Genomic DNA, 20,082 nt, shown 5'->3' with positions numbered 1-20,082 from the left:
GGTTTATTCCTTCTGGAATTTCTTTTCTCCTTTCCTGTAAGCAGAATTTTCATAAACACCTTGGCCACCCTGAGTCTGATAACTCATGACCTGAATTCTGTCCTTAGGTGATTAAGAAGAAATATCCAACTGATGGATCTGAAATTGTGCTGCTGACGGATGGGGAAGACAACACTATAAGCACGTGCTTTAACGAGGTCAAACAAAGTGGTGCCATCATCCACACAGTCGCCTTGGGGCCCTCTGCGGCTCGAGAACTAGAGGAACTGTCCAAAATGACAGGTGAGGGATGATTTGCTGAGACCCCCGGTATTGTCTCTCCTACTGGACTGTGAGCTCCAGTGAACTGGGGAGTGGGGGAAAGATGGGATGGAGAGAGAGAAGATAACCTAATTGGCCAACTAGCCACCCTTACCCCCAAATGACGATTCGAATGGACTCTGCTCATTTATTTTAAAGCTTTGGATCTAGGACTAGGGCAGCGTGGAGAAGAGAGAACTAGCACAGCACTCTAGTGAGGACTTAAGACCTTCTTCCTGAGCCAAGAACCACTCCCTTCCAGTGGCAGCTGGCCAAGAGACCCAGAGGAGACAGATGACAAGCCACTAACTACATAACACCAAGGCACAAGTGCTACATTAGCAATAGAAAGTACAATAAAGCACAAATAAGGGAGCCTTTACCTGGAGAAGAAGCGTTCAAGAAACAGGAGTAGCAAGGAAGGGCAAAGAGCCTGTTAAACAAGGCAAAAGATCACTCCCAAAATAGAATACAATGCAGTTTCTCCATCAAACCTTAACGTATTGTGTGTCTAACTCCCATACACAGTCAGATGGTTAAAATAGATTCCATATGTCACCAGTTTCTTTAGCAGACTAGGTGAACACATTTTTTTTCTTTTTTAACTTAGGGATAATCTTGTGGATCTCCATTATCATACTGAGTTGCCTTCTGAGGCCACTAAAATGCCAGAGCTATATATTCCTAGTACTACCTGTCCTAGACTGGGTTTCTTAGAAGCAGAGCCTGAGACAGGGATTTGGGTGCATGCAATTTATAGGGGAGAGAGTGCTCAGGAGAAAAGGAAGGAGGAAAGGATAGGGCCAAGGAAGGAGCTAAGCACTGATGCAGACGTAGGCAGTCTAGCTGCGCCCCCAGGGGACTCTGGAATTGAAAGTGCATCACAGACTTTTCTCACCTTGAGGCAGGAGGGTGGCCTTTTCTACCATTGTGTCTATCAGTCTTTGACTGTGGACTGTCAGAACAGGGCAGAGGAGAGGGGCATGTTATTTCTCTATGCAGGGTGGCCCCTTTTAGTAAGACAATTCTCTGGTAAGAGGAGGCAGCTATAAGCCAACGCCTAGAGCAGCTGGGAAGAGGCGCACTTGGCTGGGTACGGAGATGTGGGTGGGGCATCAACAGCCTTACTGAAATTATTTCCTTAACTTCAGATGGAATCATAATAGTTAAAAAGTGCTTTCACATCAACTAACTTAGTGACACCTATTCTAAATAGCCCAAGACTGCCTGGCCTGGTGTAAAATCCTGTTTTTATGATATACTACTCTGTAACTGTCCCTTTGTCCACTGTTGTTTCTTGCTGTTGTCACATATCTGTCTTTCCTCATTTAGAAGAAAACTCTAAAGCCAGGTTTGTTAGAATTATGTTTCAAATAAGAGTAAATCAATACTCTTGGAGTATGGCTTAATGAATTCTCTCAAGTAAAAGTACAGGACCTTTAATATGTAGATTTCATGACATAAGTTTATATCATAAGTTGATATCAAATTGTATCAGAGATTCATGGCTGCTTTGCAGATAGTTAAAGTAATCCGGTAACTAAGATGTTGCTGAAGCTATTATGTACTAAGATTTAAAAATTAGTGGCTGGGTCTGGTGGCTCACTCCTATAATCCTAGAATTTGGGGAGGCCAAGGCAGGTGGATTCATTGAGCCCAGGAGTTCAAGACCAGCCTGAGCAACATGGTGAAACTCATCTCTAAAAAAAAAAAAAAAAAAAAAAGAGCCAGACATGGTGGTATATGCCTGTAATCCCAGCTGCTTGGGGGCTGAGGTAGGAAGATCACTCGAGCCTGGGAGGTGGAGGTTGTAGTGAGCCAAAGTCATGCCACTGTACTCCACCCTGGGCAACAGAGCAAAAGCCTGTCTCAGAAAAAAAAAATAAGTTAAAATAGTATCAAAGTCTGAGTTAATGTAGGCACCTATTTGATGTTGATCTATTTACACTTTAATAACACAATGGGATATTTATTTTGTATATTCTCTAAACAACAGGTAAAATGTTGCAAATATTTGCTTACTGGTAAGTAATTTCTGAAAATGTATTGCATTTTAGGAGGTTTACAGACATATGCTTCAGATCAAGTTCAGAACAATGGCCTCATTGATGCTTTTGGAGCCCTTTCATCAGGAAATGGTGCTGTCTCTCAGCACTCCATCCAGGTTGGAGTTCTTAATCTTTGGTGTTTCATATTTACACATAATCATAGCCAAGATGAAGAATTTAATGGCTAAAAGTTTTAAGTTTTACACTCTTCTGGTACTGAATTAAAATTAAAATAGAAGGTCCAGGCTGATATTAGACATTATTCCTAAAATGCAACACTACTCATTTAAACAAGGCAATTAGTGTTTACTTGTTTGGAAGCAATACCAAGTGACTTCTTCATAGAAATCAGCAGATAAAATGTCATAGGTCCAAGAATTCTTTTTTAACATCTCTAAACAAGCAACTAGAGCAATGTAGTTGGCTCAGAATTTTCTTCAGAGTAGATCATCTCAATTACAAATATTCTGGGACAAGTGTCCAGGGACTACTTGTTTTATTTTTCCATTACATCAAATTTCTGATGTTTGCCAAGATTTACATATAATGGACAGAAAGTGCTTTGTACGGTAAAAAGCCAGCGGTGTCAGTCCAGACCCCTGGATCTTGGCCCTGGGTCTGTCATTAACTATGTGACCTGGGCAATGAACTCCACCTCTGTGGACTTTCATTTCTCCACCAGGTATAGACCAGAAAACTTCCAATGGCCCATCTGGTTCTAAAATTTCAGGAAAACCAAATTGCCTTTCAAAAGTCTTGGGACTATTAAGAAAAAAGAAAAAATACATCTTTTTTCAATACTTTTTCTAAGTAATTGCAGAAATTACTCGCGTTAATTTTTAAACTAGAGAGAGTGAACAGTCAGCATTCGCACTGGTGTGAATTATAATTTTTATGAGGAAAGTTCAGATAAAGATAAAGGAATACCGTAATGTCAAAGCCTAATAATGACAGATTTTGAAACCATAGGCTTTCTGGCTTATCAATGGAGCATTTATTCAATCTAGGAAGACACCAATTATACCCATCTGGGTTATTCTGGTTCAGATTTAGAAAATTAAACTCAAGGGCCTGGTCTGGGAAAATGGAGGAATGTGTCCTAGAAAAGTAATTAAAGTGATAAAAGGACAAGTTCACATTTAGGAAATTTCTGCCTGTGATTTTTGTATTTAAGAAACCTAACAGAGAGAGACAGCGAGAGAGATGGAGAAATGAGCAAGACTCATTCACCAGCGTGCCACAAGAACCAGGTCTAATAGCCCTTTACTTTCTCCCCATGCCAGCTTGTAATCTACCTGTGAAACTAGGAAATCTGGCTCCATGACCAGCCCAGTCTGTCTTCTAACAGGTGCTAACTTTGAGACAATAACTACCTAGGAGATAATCCTCAAAATCACATTTTCTAAAAAAGTCTTCCCTACCTCACTCCCTGCTCTGCAGCTCCCTCATCTATTCCAAACAAGTTGGCCTTGGCTTACTTCATTTATCTCCACGGGGCCTGCAATACTCCCTGACCTAGCAATTAGGTAATTCAGACAATTTCACCCACAATGTGTAGGTGTCACACACACCCACAATGTGTGAGTGTGATGAATGTCAAAGGATTGATAGAAATAAAATCCTATAGGAGATCAGAGGAAAAGGGGAAATTTTTTACAACTGGTAAATGAGATGGACAGCAGAGAAGCCTTTATGGAGAAAGTAAAATTTGAATTTTGAAGGATGAGTAAGGCTTGGACAAATAGAGAAGACTAAGAAGGCTTAGATAAATGGAGAAGACAAATGTAAAGCCTTCTAGGAAAAGTAAAGAGTATGATAATAAAGTCAAAGAGTCAGGGATTCACAAGGATATTTTGGGGAAGTGGTCTTGTTTGGGTAGAGGAAGGGAAATTGTGGAAGCTAAGGCTAGAAAGATAACTTAGAACTGCATCATAATTGCTCCTAACACCAAATCAAGGACTCGGGCGTCACTGAAGTCTTTTTGATGCAGCACTGGGAAGAGAGGGGCAGAAGGGAAAAGACCATGTGATAGGAGCTGTATTCTTCAGAAAGTAAGAGCTGTTTTTCTTAACAGCTTGAGAGTAAAGGATCAACCCTCCAGAACAGCCAGTGGATGAATGGCACAGTGATCGTGGACAGCACAGTAGGAAAGGACACTTTGTTTCTTATCACCTGGACAACACAGCCTCCCCAAATCCTTCTCTGGGATCCCAGTGGACAGAAGCAAGATGGCTTTGTAGTGGACAAAAACACCAAAATGGCCTTCCTCCAAATCCCAGGCATTGCTAAGGTATGGAGTCAGCTTTTTCCATTTCTCATAATTCAACAAGATAAAATAAAGTTTTTACAGTATAATTGTAGCATTTTAAATGTTGGTGGTGGCTAAAAGGAGAGTCAGTATTGAATCAAAGAGAGAACAAGGAAAAAAGTCTCCATCCAATGAAAATCACTCAGTATGCCAGCAAGTAAAGAGAAAGGAAATAGGTGATACCTTGTCCAGGTACTAAATGGAGAACCTTCAAATCACATAGTAATCAAGATGCAAAATGATCCTCAACGTTTTGGGATCACAAAAACGATTTGCTTTATCTCAGAGACTCATCTCTTATAAAAACAAAGCAACAATAAGCATACAGCTTTCAGACCTCACCATCCCCCTGACACCCCCATGGAATTTTCTTGACAATGGGAACAATATAGTTAGTTCAAACACACTGAAGCTCCCCATGGCTGACAGAGTATCAAACATGCACACCTCTTCTTAGATATGCTTCCAACATGCGTGTATCAGAGGCTTTTCCTTTATGTGACATTGAAGTCAGGTCTGTGTCACCTGAAGTTATTCACTGGAAATGTTTACACGTGTTTTGGTTCAGGTTGGCACCTGGAAATACAGTCTGCAAGCAAGCTCACAAACCTTGACTCTGACTGTCACGTCCCGTGCATCCAATGCTACCCTGCCTCCAATTACAGTGACTTCCAAAATGAACAAGGACACTGGCAAATTCCCCAGCCCTATGATAGTTTATGCAAATATTCGCCAAGGAGCCTCTCCGATTCTCAGGGCCAGTGTCACAGCCCTGATTGAATCAGAGAATGGAAAAACAGTTACCTTGGAACTACTGGATAACGGAGCAGGTAATCACCCAAGAAATTGGAAAGTATATATTTCTTTTTCCAAGAAGCAACCAGGGAATGCCAAGAGGGCACAGTCTGGTGAGGGCAGTTAGACAGGCAAGGCAGAACAGCACTGGGGTCTGGTTGGGAGAGTTCTCCATTTCCCCACAATTCCTACGTTTCAAAATGCTGGAAAATATGAAGGCTTCTGCAAGGCCCAAAACACATTAATGGCTCAAGCTCAATGGATTCAGAGTCTCTAGGGAGTTGTCATAGGGTATTCCACAAACCCCAAAAAAAGAAAAAGAGGAAAATCCATAATTATATTGTGGTAGGTGCTTTGTATATACACATACGTACACACACATGTGTGTGTATGTATATATACACAAATGCATATATACAAAGACATATATAATCTTTGTTTTTACAATATCTTCACTGAGGCTTTCACATGTAGAAAGCAGCAGACATAGATTCAAGCACAGTCCTATATGATACCTGTATCTATACAGATTCTATATTAGCTTGCCCCAAAAGTGAAAATTCTGCCCCTTATTCTTGTCTTTAAGAAGTCTATCGGGGAGAGAGAGAAAGAGAATTCTACATTTCTTTTTAGAAAAAAACATGTCTTCTTACTGTGAAGCAAGTAATCATACTAGAATGAATCCTGTGAATGAATTTCCCACCTAAATCTACCTTGGGGAGAAGTCATGAATTTTATTAAATAACCATACAACATTTTTTTCCTCCACGGTTGCATATAGCAGTTTAATTTAGTTCAACAGATGCTTATTGACTAGTTACCTTGTGCTGTGTTGGGTGTAACAAAGAAACGATATCATCTTAGATTTCATTTAAAAAGTCAACAATTCAAGAAGACAGAATGTATACCTAAAACCACACACACACACACACACAGTGATAGAAGAAGTAAGCCTCACCCTCAACACACCAAAATCTTAAGGTCTCTTGGAGCTAATGCTGAATTTCTTGTTGTTTTGAAAATTCTTAGCCTACATATGAGTTGGAAATATACAAATACCCTCCCAGTTACCTTTAGGATATTTATTAATTCCTTCATTCTTTATCAAGGTGCTGATGCTGCTAAGGGTGACGGTGTCTACTCAAGGTATTTCACAACTTATGACACGAATGGTAGATACAGTGTAAAAGTGCGGGCTCTGGGAGGAGTTAACACAGTCAGACGGAGAGCGATACCCCAGCAGAGTGGAGTAATGTACATACCTGGCTGGATTGAGAATGGTAAGTAATCTGTAATAACACACCTGGCTTGTGCAAAAGGATTGGTTTCAAGAGGAAACTATTAAGCCTGTGGGGCAGAATGGTGCATGATTAAATCAGGGTTTCTCAACCTTGGCACTATTAAGATTTTGAGCCAGACAATCCTTTGTTGTGGAGGGCTATCCTGCACATTGTGGGATGTTTAGCAGCATCCTTAACCTCTATCCATTATTTGTCGATAGCAATTCCCTAGTCATGACAATCAAAAATGTCTCCATATGTCATCCACTGTCCCTTAGCGGGGCAAACTAGCCCCCGGCTGAAAATCACTAGATAGAACACAGTTTTTGACTGCCTCACTTCGAAGCCCAGCCCTCTATCAAATACAGTATTTTGTATAATCTTTTGTACTTCACTCTCCTCAGTTGTAAAATAAGGATAATAATGGCAGTCACCTGATAGCATGGTCACAAAGAATAAATAACACATCTAACAAACTGTTACTGGTAAATAGTATTTAATAAAGGTTTTATCATTATTTTAAAAAACATTTTTAATGAAGTTCTTTCCATTGAAGCATCTCTAATTTATCCTAATGAATCATTTAAACAGAATTTAAAAAGCAGTAATTTAGGGTTTGTTATCTACCTCAATATCATTATCCAAGTCCACTGTCTGTCTTTCCTCTTTTCTCCTCCTGCTCAGGCCAGGGAGCATAGTAGATGAATTTCATGCGGGCCAGCACACTGAGCCCATGTGTAAGCAGGTGAGAAAATTATGTCCATGAAACAGACAGTCCCATACCACTTTTGGTTACAAACACTTGCCCTGGACTAGAGAAGGAGTTGAGACCAAGTTTGTGTTCCAGTGGATTCCCGGACTAGTTTTCCACCAATCTCCACCCTGTCCTGGGTAGGCTTTTTCTTGATGTTGGTGTGGGGGAAGGAGAAGAGCTCCTTTGAGAATCTTCCCACTGTCATCTTTACTTGGCTGTGTGCTTTGTGAAGAGAGGATTCAGAGACACATGGTGTCCCTCATGCAAAGGTGATAATAGAGGGGAAATGTTTTAAAAGATGCCACTGCCTTTTTTTCTTTTTTTTTTAGACAGTCTTGCTCTGTCGCCAGGCTGGAGTGCAGTGGCATGATCTCAGCTCACTGCAACCTCCGCCTCCTGGGTTCAAGTGATTCTCCTGTCTCAGCCTCCCGAGTAGCTGGGACTACAGGTGCATGCCACCACGCCCAGCTAAGTTTTACATTTTTAGTAAAGACAGGGTTTCACCATGTTGGCCAGGTTAGTCTTGATCGCTTGACCTTGTGATCTGCCCACCTTGGACTCCCAAAGTGCTGGGATTACAAGTGTGAGCCACTGCGCCCAGCCAATACCACTGCTTTTTGAGTTAGGGGAAGGAGGCAGAAGGGGACTGGTTAAGTGACTTTAAGTCTAGCCTTATCACAGCATTTTACTTATGGTAATACATTTCATTCTTATAAGTATCCATTTTTAAAGATGGGGAAACAGAAGCTAGAGAGCTTATGGGTTCACATAACTAATAGTGTTAGTGCCTGGCATAACAGTAGGCCATGTTCTTCCCTCTATCCCCCGATAAGCCGTAATGGCAGTCTCTACTGGTGCTTTCAGTATGAACCCTGAACCTGCTAGAGCATTCACTTCATCTTTGCCAAGGACCAGATTAATGGGTATGAAGATTAAATGGTCTTTAACAGATAAAAATTTTATAAAGAGGTAGAGTTTATGAGAAAACAAATTTTAAGCAACGCCATGTTAGGATCTTATGAGATATTTTTATTGAAAAGAAAAGAGAACCTGAGAACTCTATAGATTGAACAGACCAGGGTATTTTTTAAATTCCAGGATTACTTTTATACCTATCTTTGACAAGAATGTGGATGAAATTGGAATTACTACAATAACTAGATTCCCATGCATTCACTTAGAAAATCAGAAGTCTTTCAAAAGCACAAAATTTTGGAACCTCTAACATAAAATATTTCATTAAAAACTGAAATTTAATAAGAAACATGAAACACAAACATGGAGAAAGTGAAAGAAACATGCATAAACAAGCAAGGCATTCTTGAAGGTCCAGTTGATTAGTTGCCAAAAAAATAGGAAAGATAAGGAAACCCACACTATTATTTAGGTGGAAGACATTTCTTGAGGCAGTCTGAGGTTTAAAACAGAGTTAGTATTTAGGCCGGGCACAGTGGCTCACTCCTGTAATCCCAGCACTTTGGGAGGCTGAGGCAGGTGGATCACCTGAGGTCAAGAGTTCGAGACCGCCCTGGCCAACATGGTAAAACCCCATCTCTACTAAAAATACAAAAAATAGCTCGGTGTGGTGGCACATGCTTGTAATCCCAGCTACTCAGGAGGCTGAGGCAGGAGAATCACCTGAACCCGGGAGGCAGAGGTGGTAGTGAGCTGAGATCGCACCATTGCACTCCAGCCTGGATGACAAGAGTGAAACTTCGTCTCAAAAACATAAACGAAAGAAAGGAAAGGAGAGGAGAGGAGAGGAGAGGAAAGGAAAAACAGAGGTAGTATTTAAACTGACCTTGCGGAAAGACAAGATCAGGATGGGCAAGGAGATGGTAAAAGAAGCAATTTCAGGACAAATATCATGAAAATAAATTCCAAAAGGTTATTCCACTAAATATCCAGGGAATATCTTAAGAGATAAAAAGCTGTGATTCTCTGTTTGCTCTTTTCCCTCTGATGAAACCGTATTTGGGGTCTTGTCTCCAAATATTTAAAATTAATTCTGTGTGTGGAAGTAAAGAAGCAGAAGTGGGGAATAGGAAGAGGGTGATCCGATAATAAAACAGATGGAGGTATCACCATTTAGTGATGCTGCTTACCATATTTCGCATAATTTTTTTAATGCAGATGAAATACAATGGAATCCACCAAGACCTGAAATTGACGACGATGTTCAACGCAAGCATGTATGTTTCAGCAGAACATCCTCGGGAGGCTCATTTGTGGCTTCTGGTGTCCCAAATGCTCCCATACCTGATCTCTTCCCACCTTGCCAAATCACCGACCTGAAGGCGGAAATTCACGGGGGCACTCTCATTAATCTGACTTGGACAGCTCCTGGGGATGATTATGACCATGGAACAGGTAAGCTGAACCTGGTGTGGACCCTGTAAAGGAGTTTACCAGCGAAGCAGAGGAGCAGAAGCGGGTGAGGCAGGCAGCCGTGTTCTGATGCTTGGGGGCAGAAGGCAGGAGGGATCTTGCTGGTCCTTAAAATGAGGGATAAATGTATTTAAAGAAGAGAGATTTAAAACCTGAAAAACTGGTATACTTTGGGAGTAAGAGGTTTCAGCCAGGAAAGGTAAACCTCACTTAGTTTCTGAAAACTTGCCAAACTGTCCTTTGACAAACTCCATTTTCTGGGGAGCAGTGACCCCTGGAGAAGAACTGAGAATAGAGCATAGATGTCTATAGAGCAGAGCTCTTTTGGAAGGAACCTCAGGTCCTACCAGACTTTCTCTTTCAAAGTGTGGTCTGCGGACTACAGCATGCGGATACCATGAACACTTGTTAGAAAGTGTTTTCAGATCTGCATTTTCAGATCCCTGGGTGATTTGTACACACATTACAGTTTGAGAAGCACTGGTGCAAACTCCCACTATAAATAATAAAATAATAAACAGTTGTTAAACAACCTCTTCTTTCTGCCAGGCGCTATGCCCAGAAATGCTGACCAAGGCTTTAAGTCATGCCCAATCCAGTTTTATGCTTATCACTGTGTCATTATATACAAAGAAGAATGTAAAAGAGATAGTGACCCTTGTAAATAGGACCATCGGTTCATTTATTTGGGAATCTTATGGGGTGATGATATAGTTTCTAATAAACTTTTAAAGCTTTTTAAATATTTTTTAAAGCTCTACAGCTTAAGACGTTTCTTTAAGATTTCAGAATTGAAGTCACATTCTTCTTTTTTCTTTTTAGCTCACAAGTATATCATTCGAATAAGTACAAGTATTCTTGATCTCACAGATAAGTTCAATGAATCTCTTCAAGTGAATACTACTGCTCTCATCCCAAAGGAAGCCAACTCTGAGGAAGTCTTTTTGTTTAAACCAGAAAACATTACTTTTGAAAATGGCACAGATCTTTTCATTGCCATTCAAGCTGTTGATAAGGTCGATCTAAAATCAGAAATATCCAACATTGCACGAGTATCTTTGTTTATTCCTCCACAGACTCTGCCAGAGACACCTAGTCCTGATGAAACGTCTGCTCCTTGTCCTAATATTAGTATCAACAGCACCATTCCTGGCATTCACATTTTAAAAATTATGTGGAAGTGGATAGGAGAACTGCAGCTGTCAATAGGCTAGGGCTGAATTTTTGTGAGATAAATAAAATAAATCATTCATCTTTTTTTTTTTTATTATAAAATGTTCTAAAATGTATTTTAGATTTCCTGTAGGGGGCGATATATTAAACGTATTTCCTGTAGGGGGCGATATACTAAATGTATTTTAGACTTCCTGTAGGGGGCGATAAAATAAAATGCTAAACAACTGGGTATATATATATGCATAAAAACTATCCATTCAAATCCAAAAATTTAATAATCACTGAGTCTTTTATTAATGAATTTGAATACTAGAAAGAAACAGGGCTTGCATCAATAAATGGAAGTATGTTTTTATTTGTTTTAAGGAGCTTTGCCCCTTAAAAACAACATGCAATTGCATAAATCTAACAGAGTTGCTAAAAGTTGTTTGGTTTCTTTTGGTGAAGAAAAGACCAAACTAAATTATTTAAATATAAAAGTCGTGACTTGTTATGTAGGGGTTTTGGACCAGCATCACCAGGAACATGTCTTATTTTCTCTAAATTTGAGCAATGATGGTGCATTTAAGGAAGTGATGGCATTGAAGAAAGAAAGAACAGCATAATGCAAGTTCTCTAGGCACAGAAATGAATGTTATGTGCATGAAATTACAAGAGTTAGCGATGCTTTAAGCCATGGCAGTGGGGATAAGGTGGGAAAGATAGTTTCAGGCCAGGTGTGAAGGGAAAGTGATTGAGAAAAAAATATTTATTGTGTACTTTGTCCAAAGGCCCTTCTAATGCCTTATATGCATTACTTTATTTAATGTAATTCAGTTCTTTCAACAAATGTACACCAGTTGCTTATTATTTTCCAGGCCAATGCTAGGTTCTAAGGATAGAAAGATAAGTAAGCATTGGACTTTTTCCTGTACACTAAAAAGAGCATTTGAGGATTTATTTTTGAAGTCAGGAGGCAGATATGCTCAGAGATATGCTTGAGAAGGGGGTCTTTGAGAACCACATGAAAGCCTTAATAAGCATGAGAAAGGCCGGTAGCATGACAGATGAAAGGGGAAGGAGAAGAGGAAAAACTGCTGCAAGTGTAGGCCTAGCAGTATGGCAGTCCTCGTAAAGGACTAGTCACAGATTCCAGTGCCTGCAGGAGTAGATATTCCTGTGAAAATTGTTTCGAGTTCTCAGTTATTAGCACAACGAGTTCAAGATGTGGGTGGCTTTCTTTATGATTGAAAACAAAATATCTAGCATATCGTTTTTGTGTCAACCCAAATTTCTTTATGTGTAGACCTTTGTTATTTCAAAACCAGATTTGAGGCATCTTAGTGATACATGCAATAAACATAAAAATAAAGAAATAAAATATATAATAAAAACTGGAAGAAGTGGTCAGCTATAAACCTATAAAGAATGCATGAGGGAAAAAAAAAAAACTAAAGGAAAAATCACCACATCGAATGCCTAATACAATGTTCTGTACAATTGCTACAGCCAAGTCACATATTTCACTTTGTGGCAAGTAGGCAGGACAAATGAGGCGTATATAGTAACAAGATTAACAGAGTCTATAGTGTAAAGCAAGCCAGAAGCAGCTCAGGAGAAGCATGACTTTTCCTAGTCATGAGACCCAGGAGAAGTTTTATCTATGGATCCTCAGTTTATTAGGGCACTGTGATATTAAGGGCTGCAGCAGCATCCTTACAGTAATCATTACAACAAGTTTAATATAGTGCTAATTACATCCTTCACAGTAAGCCAAAGGAGCAACACCACAGCATTGTTCAGGAAAGGCAATTATACAGGGACCCCAAAAATGCGGGCCTAGCAATTAGCTCTTGAGCTTGCCCCAGAGGTAAAATTTGGAGTGAATGGGTTGCATGTCCTTCAGGCTGTTTCCTAGGACTCATGTCTCTTACATACAAATTTGTTATAAAAACGGAACAGTAGAGAGTTCCAAGACTATGAAGACCCTGATGTTCCCAAAGTCAGTACTGTTTATTGAGGGCACAACCAGTTGCTTTGCCAGCCAAACGGTCACAGGGTTGTTGGGGGTGCATGGCAATATATTCAAGCTTGTGTACAAGGCATTTGAGGTTGGGGGCATGGAAAAATACTGAGGCACTGTGTGTATGATATTTGTGCATGGGAATGTAACTCCTCGACCCTGAAAACAGAACAAGGAATGGAGTGTGTCATAAGAAACGCTGAAAACAGCCTCCCGAGAATGCAGTTTGGGAGCTTTTACAAGGCCATAGGTGCCTCGTGACCCGACCTCAAAAGGCCATCTAGTGGATGTTTGTAGTTTAACAAGCCCTTTCAATAAATACTTGGCAGATAGATTCTGGGGTGACATGCTTTCTCAGAAGAGTGGTCCCCCGCTCCGCTCAGCTGGAATCATCTGATAACTCATTCTTGGTGTTCACTGCAAGCTATAAGCTCTGCAAGGGTCAGTTTGGAGTCCTCTTCTGAATGTTACAAAACCAAACCAAGCACATACCTGATGAGAAGGCCACTTACCTGCCCCATGTGACAAATGAGTCTGAGGTCCCAACTTCATAGAACGTGGTTGCCATGGGTCTCGCCTGGAAAATTTCCAATAAGTCACTCACTGAGATTTTAATTTCCCATTTAGGTGAACTCAGAGAAATGTAGCATGGGATACAGTAGTAACCTGCAGAGAGGCTTACCATGTGACTTCGAAGAAGAAGAGATAAATGTCATCATGTAGATAAGATAGAAAATAGAGAACAATGAAGAAAAAGCATTCTTATGTACTCTGGGTTATAGGAAAGTTTATTGCAAAATGGATCTGTATTGTCACAGGAGATAAAATAAGCCAAATTTTTGCCTTATGCCATCATTGACTCGCAATGGCCTTAGTTTCTTTAGTTTCTGATAAGCCAATTGAGTGAGTGAGTAAATCTGGTAAATCTGTCCCAGACATTGGTACTTCTCTTAATATCCAAGTATCCAGCATCAAAAGAGGGTAGGGAGAAATATTCTCCAAGCTCCCCTTTGCAACTTCCAAGCTAGGCTGTTACCCCTATGATCTAATGTGGTTTGTTTAAAGCCTCCATCCTATGTCATCGATCTATGCTGTTTTTTATCCCTTCTCTTCACTGTCACCTACCATCCTCACCCAAGCTAGACACAACACTCTTCCTCCTTCACCTCTTAAAATCACTCCGAGTGGGATCAGAATCTATATGAATGAGTCAATTAATATCTCAGCCTCAAAAGTCCTTGATTGTCAGCCCACTTCCACTAAAATGTAGCAAACTATTGGTTTGAATAATAAAACTGTCTCTTTATAAGTAAAAAATTCGAATACTGGCAATTCCATGTGGTTTGACTAAGTACAGCTAAGGCCACATTTTGACCTAGTAATGACCTGAAACAACTCCACCTGTGAAATCTTAAAATCCAGTATCCTATTCTGGCCACAACCTCCTAACCCTCCGTGCTGTTCACTTCCTACCCCACTGAACTGATATTGTAATTTCATGATGACTGTCATCACTTGATTGTTTCTTTTCACCTGGTCCATTATCTTTTTCTTTATATGGCCCCTATATGCCTTGGGGTGTCACTTCAAGTTCTCCTTTGACAATTCCTTCAACTCCCACATCTACTTACCCTCTTAACACACCTGCCCTGAAATCCTCTAGCTTTGCATTTAGCATTGTCTGTGTGATTGAGACATTTATTTATCTATTCAGCAAATATTTTTAAAGTACCCACATTGTATTCCAAGTTCCATGTTAGACACTAAGATTACAATGGGTAATAAGCTATATGGTTTCTGCCAACTAAAGTACAATGAAGCCAACAGACACTTAACAATGCTCAGATCTATAAGGAACTTAAATTTACAAGAGAAAAACAAACAACCCCTTTAAAAAGTGGGCAAAAAACATAAACAGACACTTCTCAAAAGAAGACATACATGCAGCCAACAAGCATATGAAAAAATGCCCAACATCACCAATTATTAGAGAAACGTAAATCAAAACTACAATGAGATACCACCTCACACAAGTCAGAATGGCTATTTTTAAAAAGTCAAAAAATAACAGATGCTGGCAAGGTTGCAGAGAAAAGGGGGACACTTGTACACTGTTGGTGGGAGTGTAAATTAGTTCAACCATTGTGGAAAGCAGTATGATGATTCCTCAAAGAGCTGAAAGCAGAACTACATTTGACCCAGAAAACCCATTACTGGGTATATACCCAGAGAAACATAAATCATTCTACCATAAAGACACACACATGTGAATGTTAACTCCACCACTATTCATAATAGCAAAGACATGGAATCCACCTAAATTCCCATCAATGATAGACTGGATAAAGAAAATGTGGTGCATATACACCATGGAATACTATGCAGCCACAAAAAAAAGAACAAGATCTTGTCTTTTGTGGGAACATGGATGGAGCTGGAGGTTATTATCCTTAGCAAACTAATACAGGAACAGAAAACCAAATACCACATGTTCTCAATTATAAGTGGGAGCTAAATGATGAGAACTCGTGAACATACAGAAGAGAACTACAGACACTGGGGTCTACTTAAGGATGGAGGGTGAGAGGAGGGAAAGGAGAAGAAAAAATAACTATTGTCCTCTGGTCTTTATACCTGGGTGATGAAATAATCTGTAAACAAACCCTCATGATACAAGTTTACCTATGTAACAAACCTTCATATGTACCCCCAAACCTAAAATAAAAGTTAAAAACAAACAAACAAACAAAGCAATGCACAGTATGTAGGGTCTATTTCAGGGGAAGCACATATTATAGGAACTCATGCTATATATACCTAATCCACATGTGATATCTGCCAGAGAAAGTGATCCTTTTACTTTAATGGTGTCTGGGTATATGTATAAAATAAGAAGAGAAAATAAGAGAAAGAAATGAAGCAAAATAACCCTAATCAAACCTCTGTTTCTCCAAATATTACTACATCTTGGAATTAGTCATACTGGGCAAAATCTACTTCCAGGTATACTCTGGAATTCCTCTAGGGATCAAATTCTTTTCTAATTAATTTTTTGTTGGATATTGGCAAGTTATAATTATATATATTTTATGAGGTACAAAATGATTCTGATACACACACACACACACACAATATGGAATGATTGAACCCAATTAATTAAGAAATCCATCACCTTAAATTCTTATCATTTATTCCTCCTGTCTGGCTGAAACATTATATACTTTGACCAGCATCTCCCCATTCCCCTAACTCTCCAGCCTCTGTTAATCCCCATTCTACTCTCTGTTTCTATGTGTTCAATTTTTCTGGCTTCCACATATAGATGAGAACATAAGGCATTTGTCTTTTGTGCCTGGCTTATTTCACTTAGAATAATGTCCTTCTGATTCATCCATGTTGTCACAACATAACCTCTTTTTTTAAGGCTGAATAGTATTCCACTGTGTGAATATATAGATATGTGGTGTACATACATATATATACAACCGTATATGTATGCATATACAGATACACATACATTCATCCAAATGATGAATGGATAAAGAAAATGTTCTATATATGGATGGACACTTAAGATTGATTCCATAACTTGGCTATTGTGACTGATGCTGTAATGAACATGGAAGTACAAATATTTCTTCAACATAGTGATTTAAAAACTTTTGAATATGTACCCAGAAGAGGAATTGGTGGGTTATATGGTAATTTAGTCTTTTAAGAGACCTCGATATTGTTTTCCATAATTGCTGTCTTAGCTTACATTCCCACCGACAGTATACTAGGTTCCCCATTCTCTACATCCTCGCCAACAACTGTTTTTTGTCTTAATTATATTTCCCCGGTGATGTTGACCAGTTTTTTCACATATTATTGACTATTTCTTGTCCTCTGTGTTACTTCAGCCCATTTATTGAGTGACCCGAAAGACTGCCAGTTTTTAGTGGGGTCCAGAACAGAAGACTTTGCAACAGGTCCAGGCTGCTGTGCAAGCTGCTCTGCCACTTGGGCCATATGACCAGCAAATCCAATGGTGCTTGAGGTGTCAGTGGCAGATAGGGATGCTATTTGGAGCCTTTTGCAGGCTCCCATAGGTGAATCACAGTGGAGGCCTCTAGGATTTTGGAACAGGGCCCTGCCATCTTCTGCAGATAACTACTCTCCTTTTGAGAGACAGCTCTTGGCCTGTTACTGGGCTTTGGTGGAAACTGAATATTTGACTATGGGTCATGAAGTCACCATGCTCTCTGAACTGCCTATCATGAACTGGGTGCTTTCTGATCCATCTAGTTATAAAGTGGATCATGCACAGCAGCATTCCATCATCAAATGGAAGTGGTATATAATGTGATCTGGCTCGAGTAGGTCCTGAAGGCACAAGTAAGTTACATGAGGAAGTGGTTCAAATGCCCATGGTCTCCACTCCTGCCACCTTGCCTTCTCTCCTCCAGCCTGCACCGATGGCCTCATGGGGAGTTCCCTATGGTCAACTGACAGAGGAAGAGAAGACTAGGGCCTAGTTCACAGATGATTCTGCACAATATGCAGGCACTACCTGAAAGTGGACAGCTGCAGCAATACAGCCCCTTTCTAGGACAACCTTGAAAGATGGTGAAGGGAAATCTTCTCAGTAGGCAGAACTTCCAGCAGTTCACCTGGTTGTGCACTTTGCTTGAAATTAGAGATGGCCAGATGTGCAATTATATACTGATTCACGGGCTGGAGCCAATGGTTTGGCTGGATGGTCAGGGACTTGGAAGAAGCATGATTGGAAAATTGATGACAAAGAAATCTGGGGAAGAGGTTTGTGGATAGACTTCTCTGAGTGGTCAAAAACTGAAGATATTTGTATCCCATGTGAGTGCTCACCAATGGGTGACCGCAGCAGAGGAGGATTTTAATAATCAAGTGGACCAGGTGACCCATTCTGTAGACACTACTCAGCCTCTTTCCCCAGTCACCCTTGTCATCATCCAGTGGACCCATGAACAAAGTGGCCATGGTGGCAAGGATGGAGGTTACTCATGGGCTCAGCAAAGGGACTTCCATTCACCAAGACTGACCTGGCTATGGTCATTACTGAGTGCCCAATTTGCCAGCAGAAGAGATCCACATTAAGCCCTCCATATGTGAATGGCACCATTCCTTAGGGTGATCAGCCAGCTATCTGGTGGCAGATTGATTATATTGGACCTCTTCCATCATGGAACAGGTAGAGGTTTGTCCTCACTGGATAGAATAAGTGTCTATCTGGAATAGACACTTACTCCGGATATGGGTTTGCCTATCCTACATGAACTGCTTCTGCCAAGACTACATCCATGGACTCACAGAATGCCTTATCCACCGTTGTTATATTCCACACAGCATTGCCTCTGACCAAGGTATTCCTTTTACGGTCAAAGAAGTGTGGCAGTGAGCTCATGCTTATGGAATTCACTGTTCTTACCATGTTTCCCAACATTCTGAAGCAGCTGGATTGATAAAATGGTGGAAAGGCCTTTTGAAGTCAAAATTACAAAGCCAACTAGGTGACAATACTTTACAGGGCTGAGGCAAAGGTCTCCAGAAGGCCGTGTATGCTCTGAATCAGCATCCAACATATGGAACTGATGTTCCCGTGGGTCCAGGAATCAAGGGGTGGAAGTGGAAGTCGCACCGCTCACCATCACCCCTAGTGATTCACTAGCAAAATGTTTGTTTCCTGTTCTCGTGACATTACATTCTGCTGGCCTGGAGGTCTTAGCTCCAGAGGGAGGAATGCTGCCACCAGGAGACACAATGATTCAATTAAACTGGAAGTTAAGATTGCCACCTGGACACTTTGGGCTCCTCCTACCTTTAAGTCAACTGGCTAAGAAGGGAGTTACAGTGTTGGCTGGGGTGATTGACCCAGACTATCAAGATGAAATCAGTCCACCACTCCACAACAGAGGTAAGGAAGAATATGCATGGAATACAGGAGATCCATTAGGGCGTCTCTTAGTATTACCGTGCCCTGTGATTAAGGTCAATGGGAAAGTACAACAGCCCCATCCAGGCAGGACTACAAATGGCCCAGGCCCTTCAGGAATAAAGGGTTGGGTCACTCCACTAGGGAAAAAACCATGCCTGCTGAGGAGCTTGCTGAAAGCAAATGGGATACAAAATGGGTAATAGAACAAGGTAGTCATCGATATCAGCTACCATGACAGGACCAGCTGTAGAAACAAGGACTGTAATTGTCATGAGTATTTCCTCCTTCTTTTGTTAAAAACATGTTTGTACATGTATACACTCACACCAAGAAAATATCTTCATTTTACTTCCTTTCTCCTTTATCATGTGACATAAGATTTATTGACTTCACATCAGCATTTAAGTATCATTAACTTTGTGTAATAGTATTTGGGTTGGGGATTGGTGCATTTCGATTGTATGAAGGACAGTTGTATTATGTTAGGCATAATCATGACCTTATTATTATCTCTATTTGAAGATTATGTGTGATCTTAGGAGATGTATATGCGTTCAAGTTGACAAGGGATGGTTAATACTGAGTGTCAACTTCATTCAATTGGAGGATACAAAGTATTGATCCTGGGTGTGTCCTTGAGGGTGTTGCCAAAGGAGATTAACATTTGAGTCAGTGGGCTGGGGAAGGCAGACCCACCCTCAGTCTGGGTGGGCACAATCTAATCAGCTGCCAGTGCAGGTAGAATACAAGCAGGCAGAAAAATGTGAAATGAAAGACTGGCCTAGCCTCTCAGCCTACATCTTTCTCCTGTGCTGGATGCTTCCTGCCCTTGAACATCAAACTCAAAGTTCTTCAGTTTTGGAACTTGGACTGGCTCTCCTTGCTACTCAGCCTGGAGATGGCCTATTGTGGGACCTTGTGATTGTGTGAGTTAATACTTAATAAAATCCCCTTCATATATTCCATCGGCTCTGTCCCTCTACAGAACCCTGACTAATACATCCTCTTTTGAGAAATGTCTATTTAGGCCCTTTGCTTATCTTTTAATCAGGTCATTTTCTTGTTATTCAGTTGTTTG

At 40.4% G+C, this 20,082-nt stretch overlaps 1 protein-coding gene across 1 annotated transcript in view; it reads left to right on the top strand.

Moving 5' to 3' along the window:
* The window catches only part of LOC111539472 (calcium-activated chloride channel regulator 1), a 33,321-nt gene extending 22,010 nt beyond the window's left edge, over positions 1–11,311 (top strand). The window contains exons 8-14 of the mRNA XM_023207308.2: positions 108–282; positions 2,358–2,464; positions 4,423–4,638; positions 5,225–5,486; positions 6,561–6,731; positions 9,619–9,855; positions 10,696–11,311. Coding sequence (XP_023063076.2) covers positions 108–282; positions 2,358–2,464; positions 4,423–4,638; positions 5,225–5,486; positions 6,561–6,731; positions 9,619–9,855; positions 10,696–11,087 — 1,560 coding nt within the window. The 3' untranslated portion in view covers positions 11,088–11,311. The remainder of the gene's footprint in view (positions 1–107; positions 283–2,357; positions 2,465–4,422; positions 4,639–5,224; positions 5,487–6,560; positions 6,732–9,618; positions 9,856–10,695) is intronic.
* Positions 11,312–20,082: the final 8,771 nt, after the last annotated feature.

The sequence above is a fragment of the Piliocolobus tephrosceles genome, chromosome 1 (genome assembly GCF_002776525.5).
Source record: "Piliocolobus tephrosceles isolate RC106 chromosome 1, ASM277652v3, whole genome shotgun sequence".
Lineage (NCBI taxonomy): Eukaryota > Metazoa > Chordata > Mammalia > Primates > Cercopithecidae > Piliocolobus > Piliocolobus tephrosceles.
The sequence above is the reverse complement of the archived record's forward strand: the minus strand, read 5'-3'. Positions and strand labels throughout refer to the sequence as shown.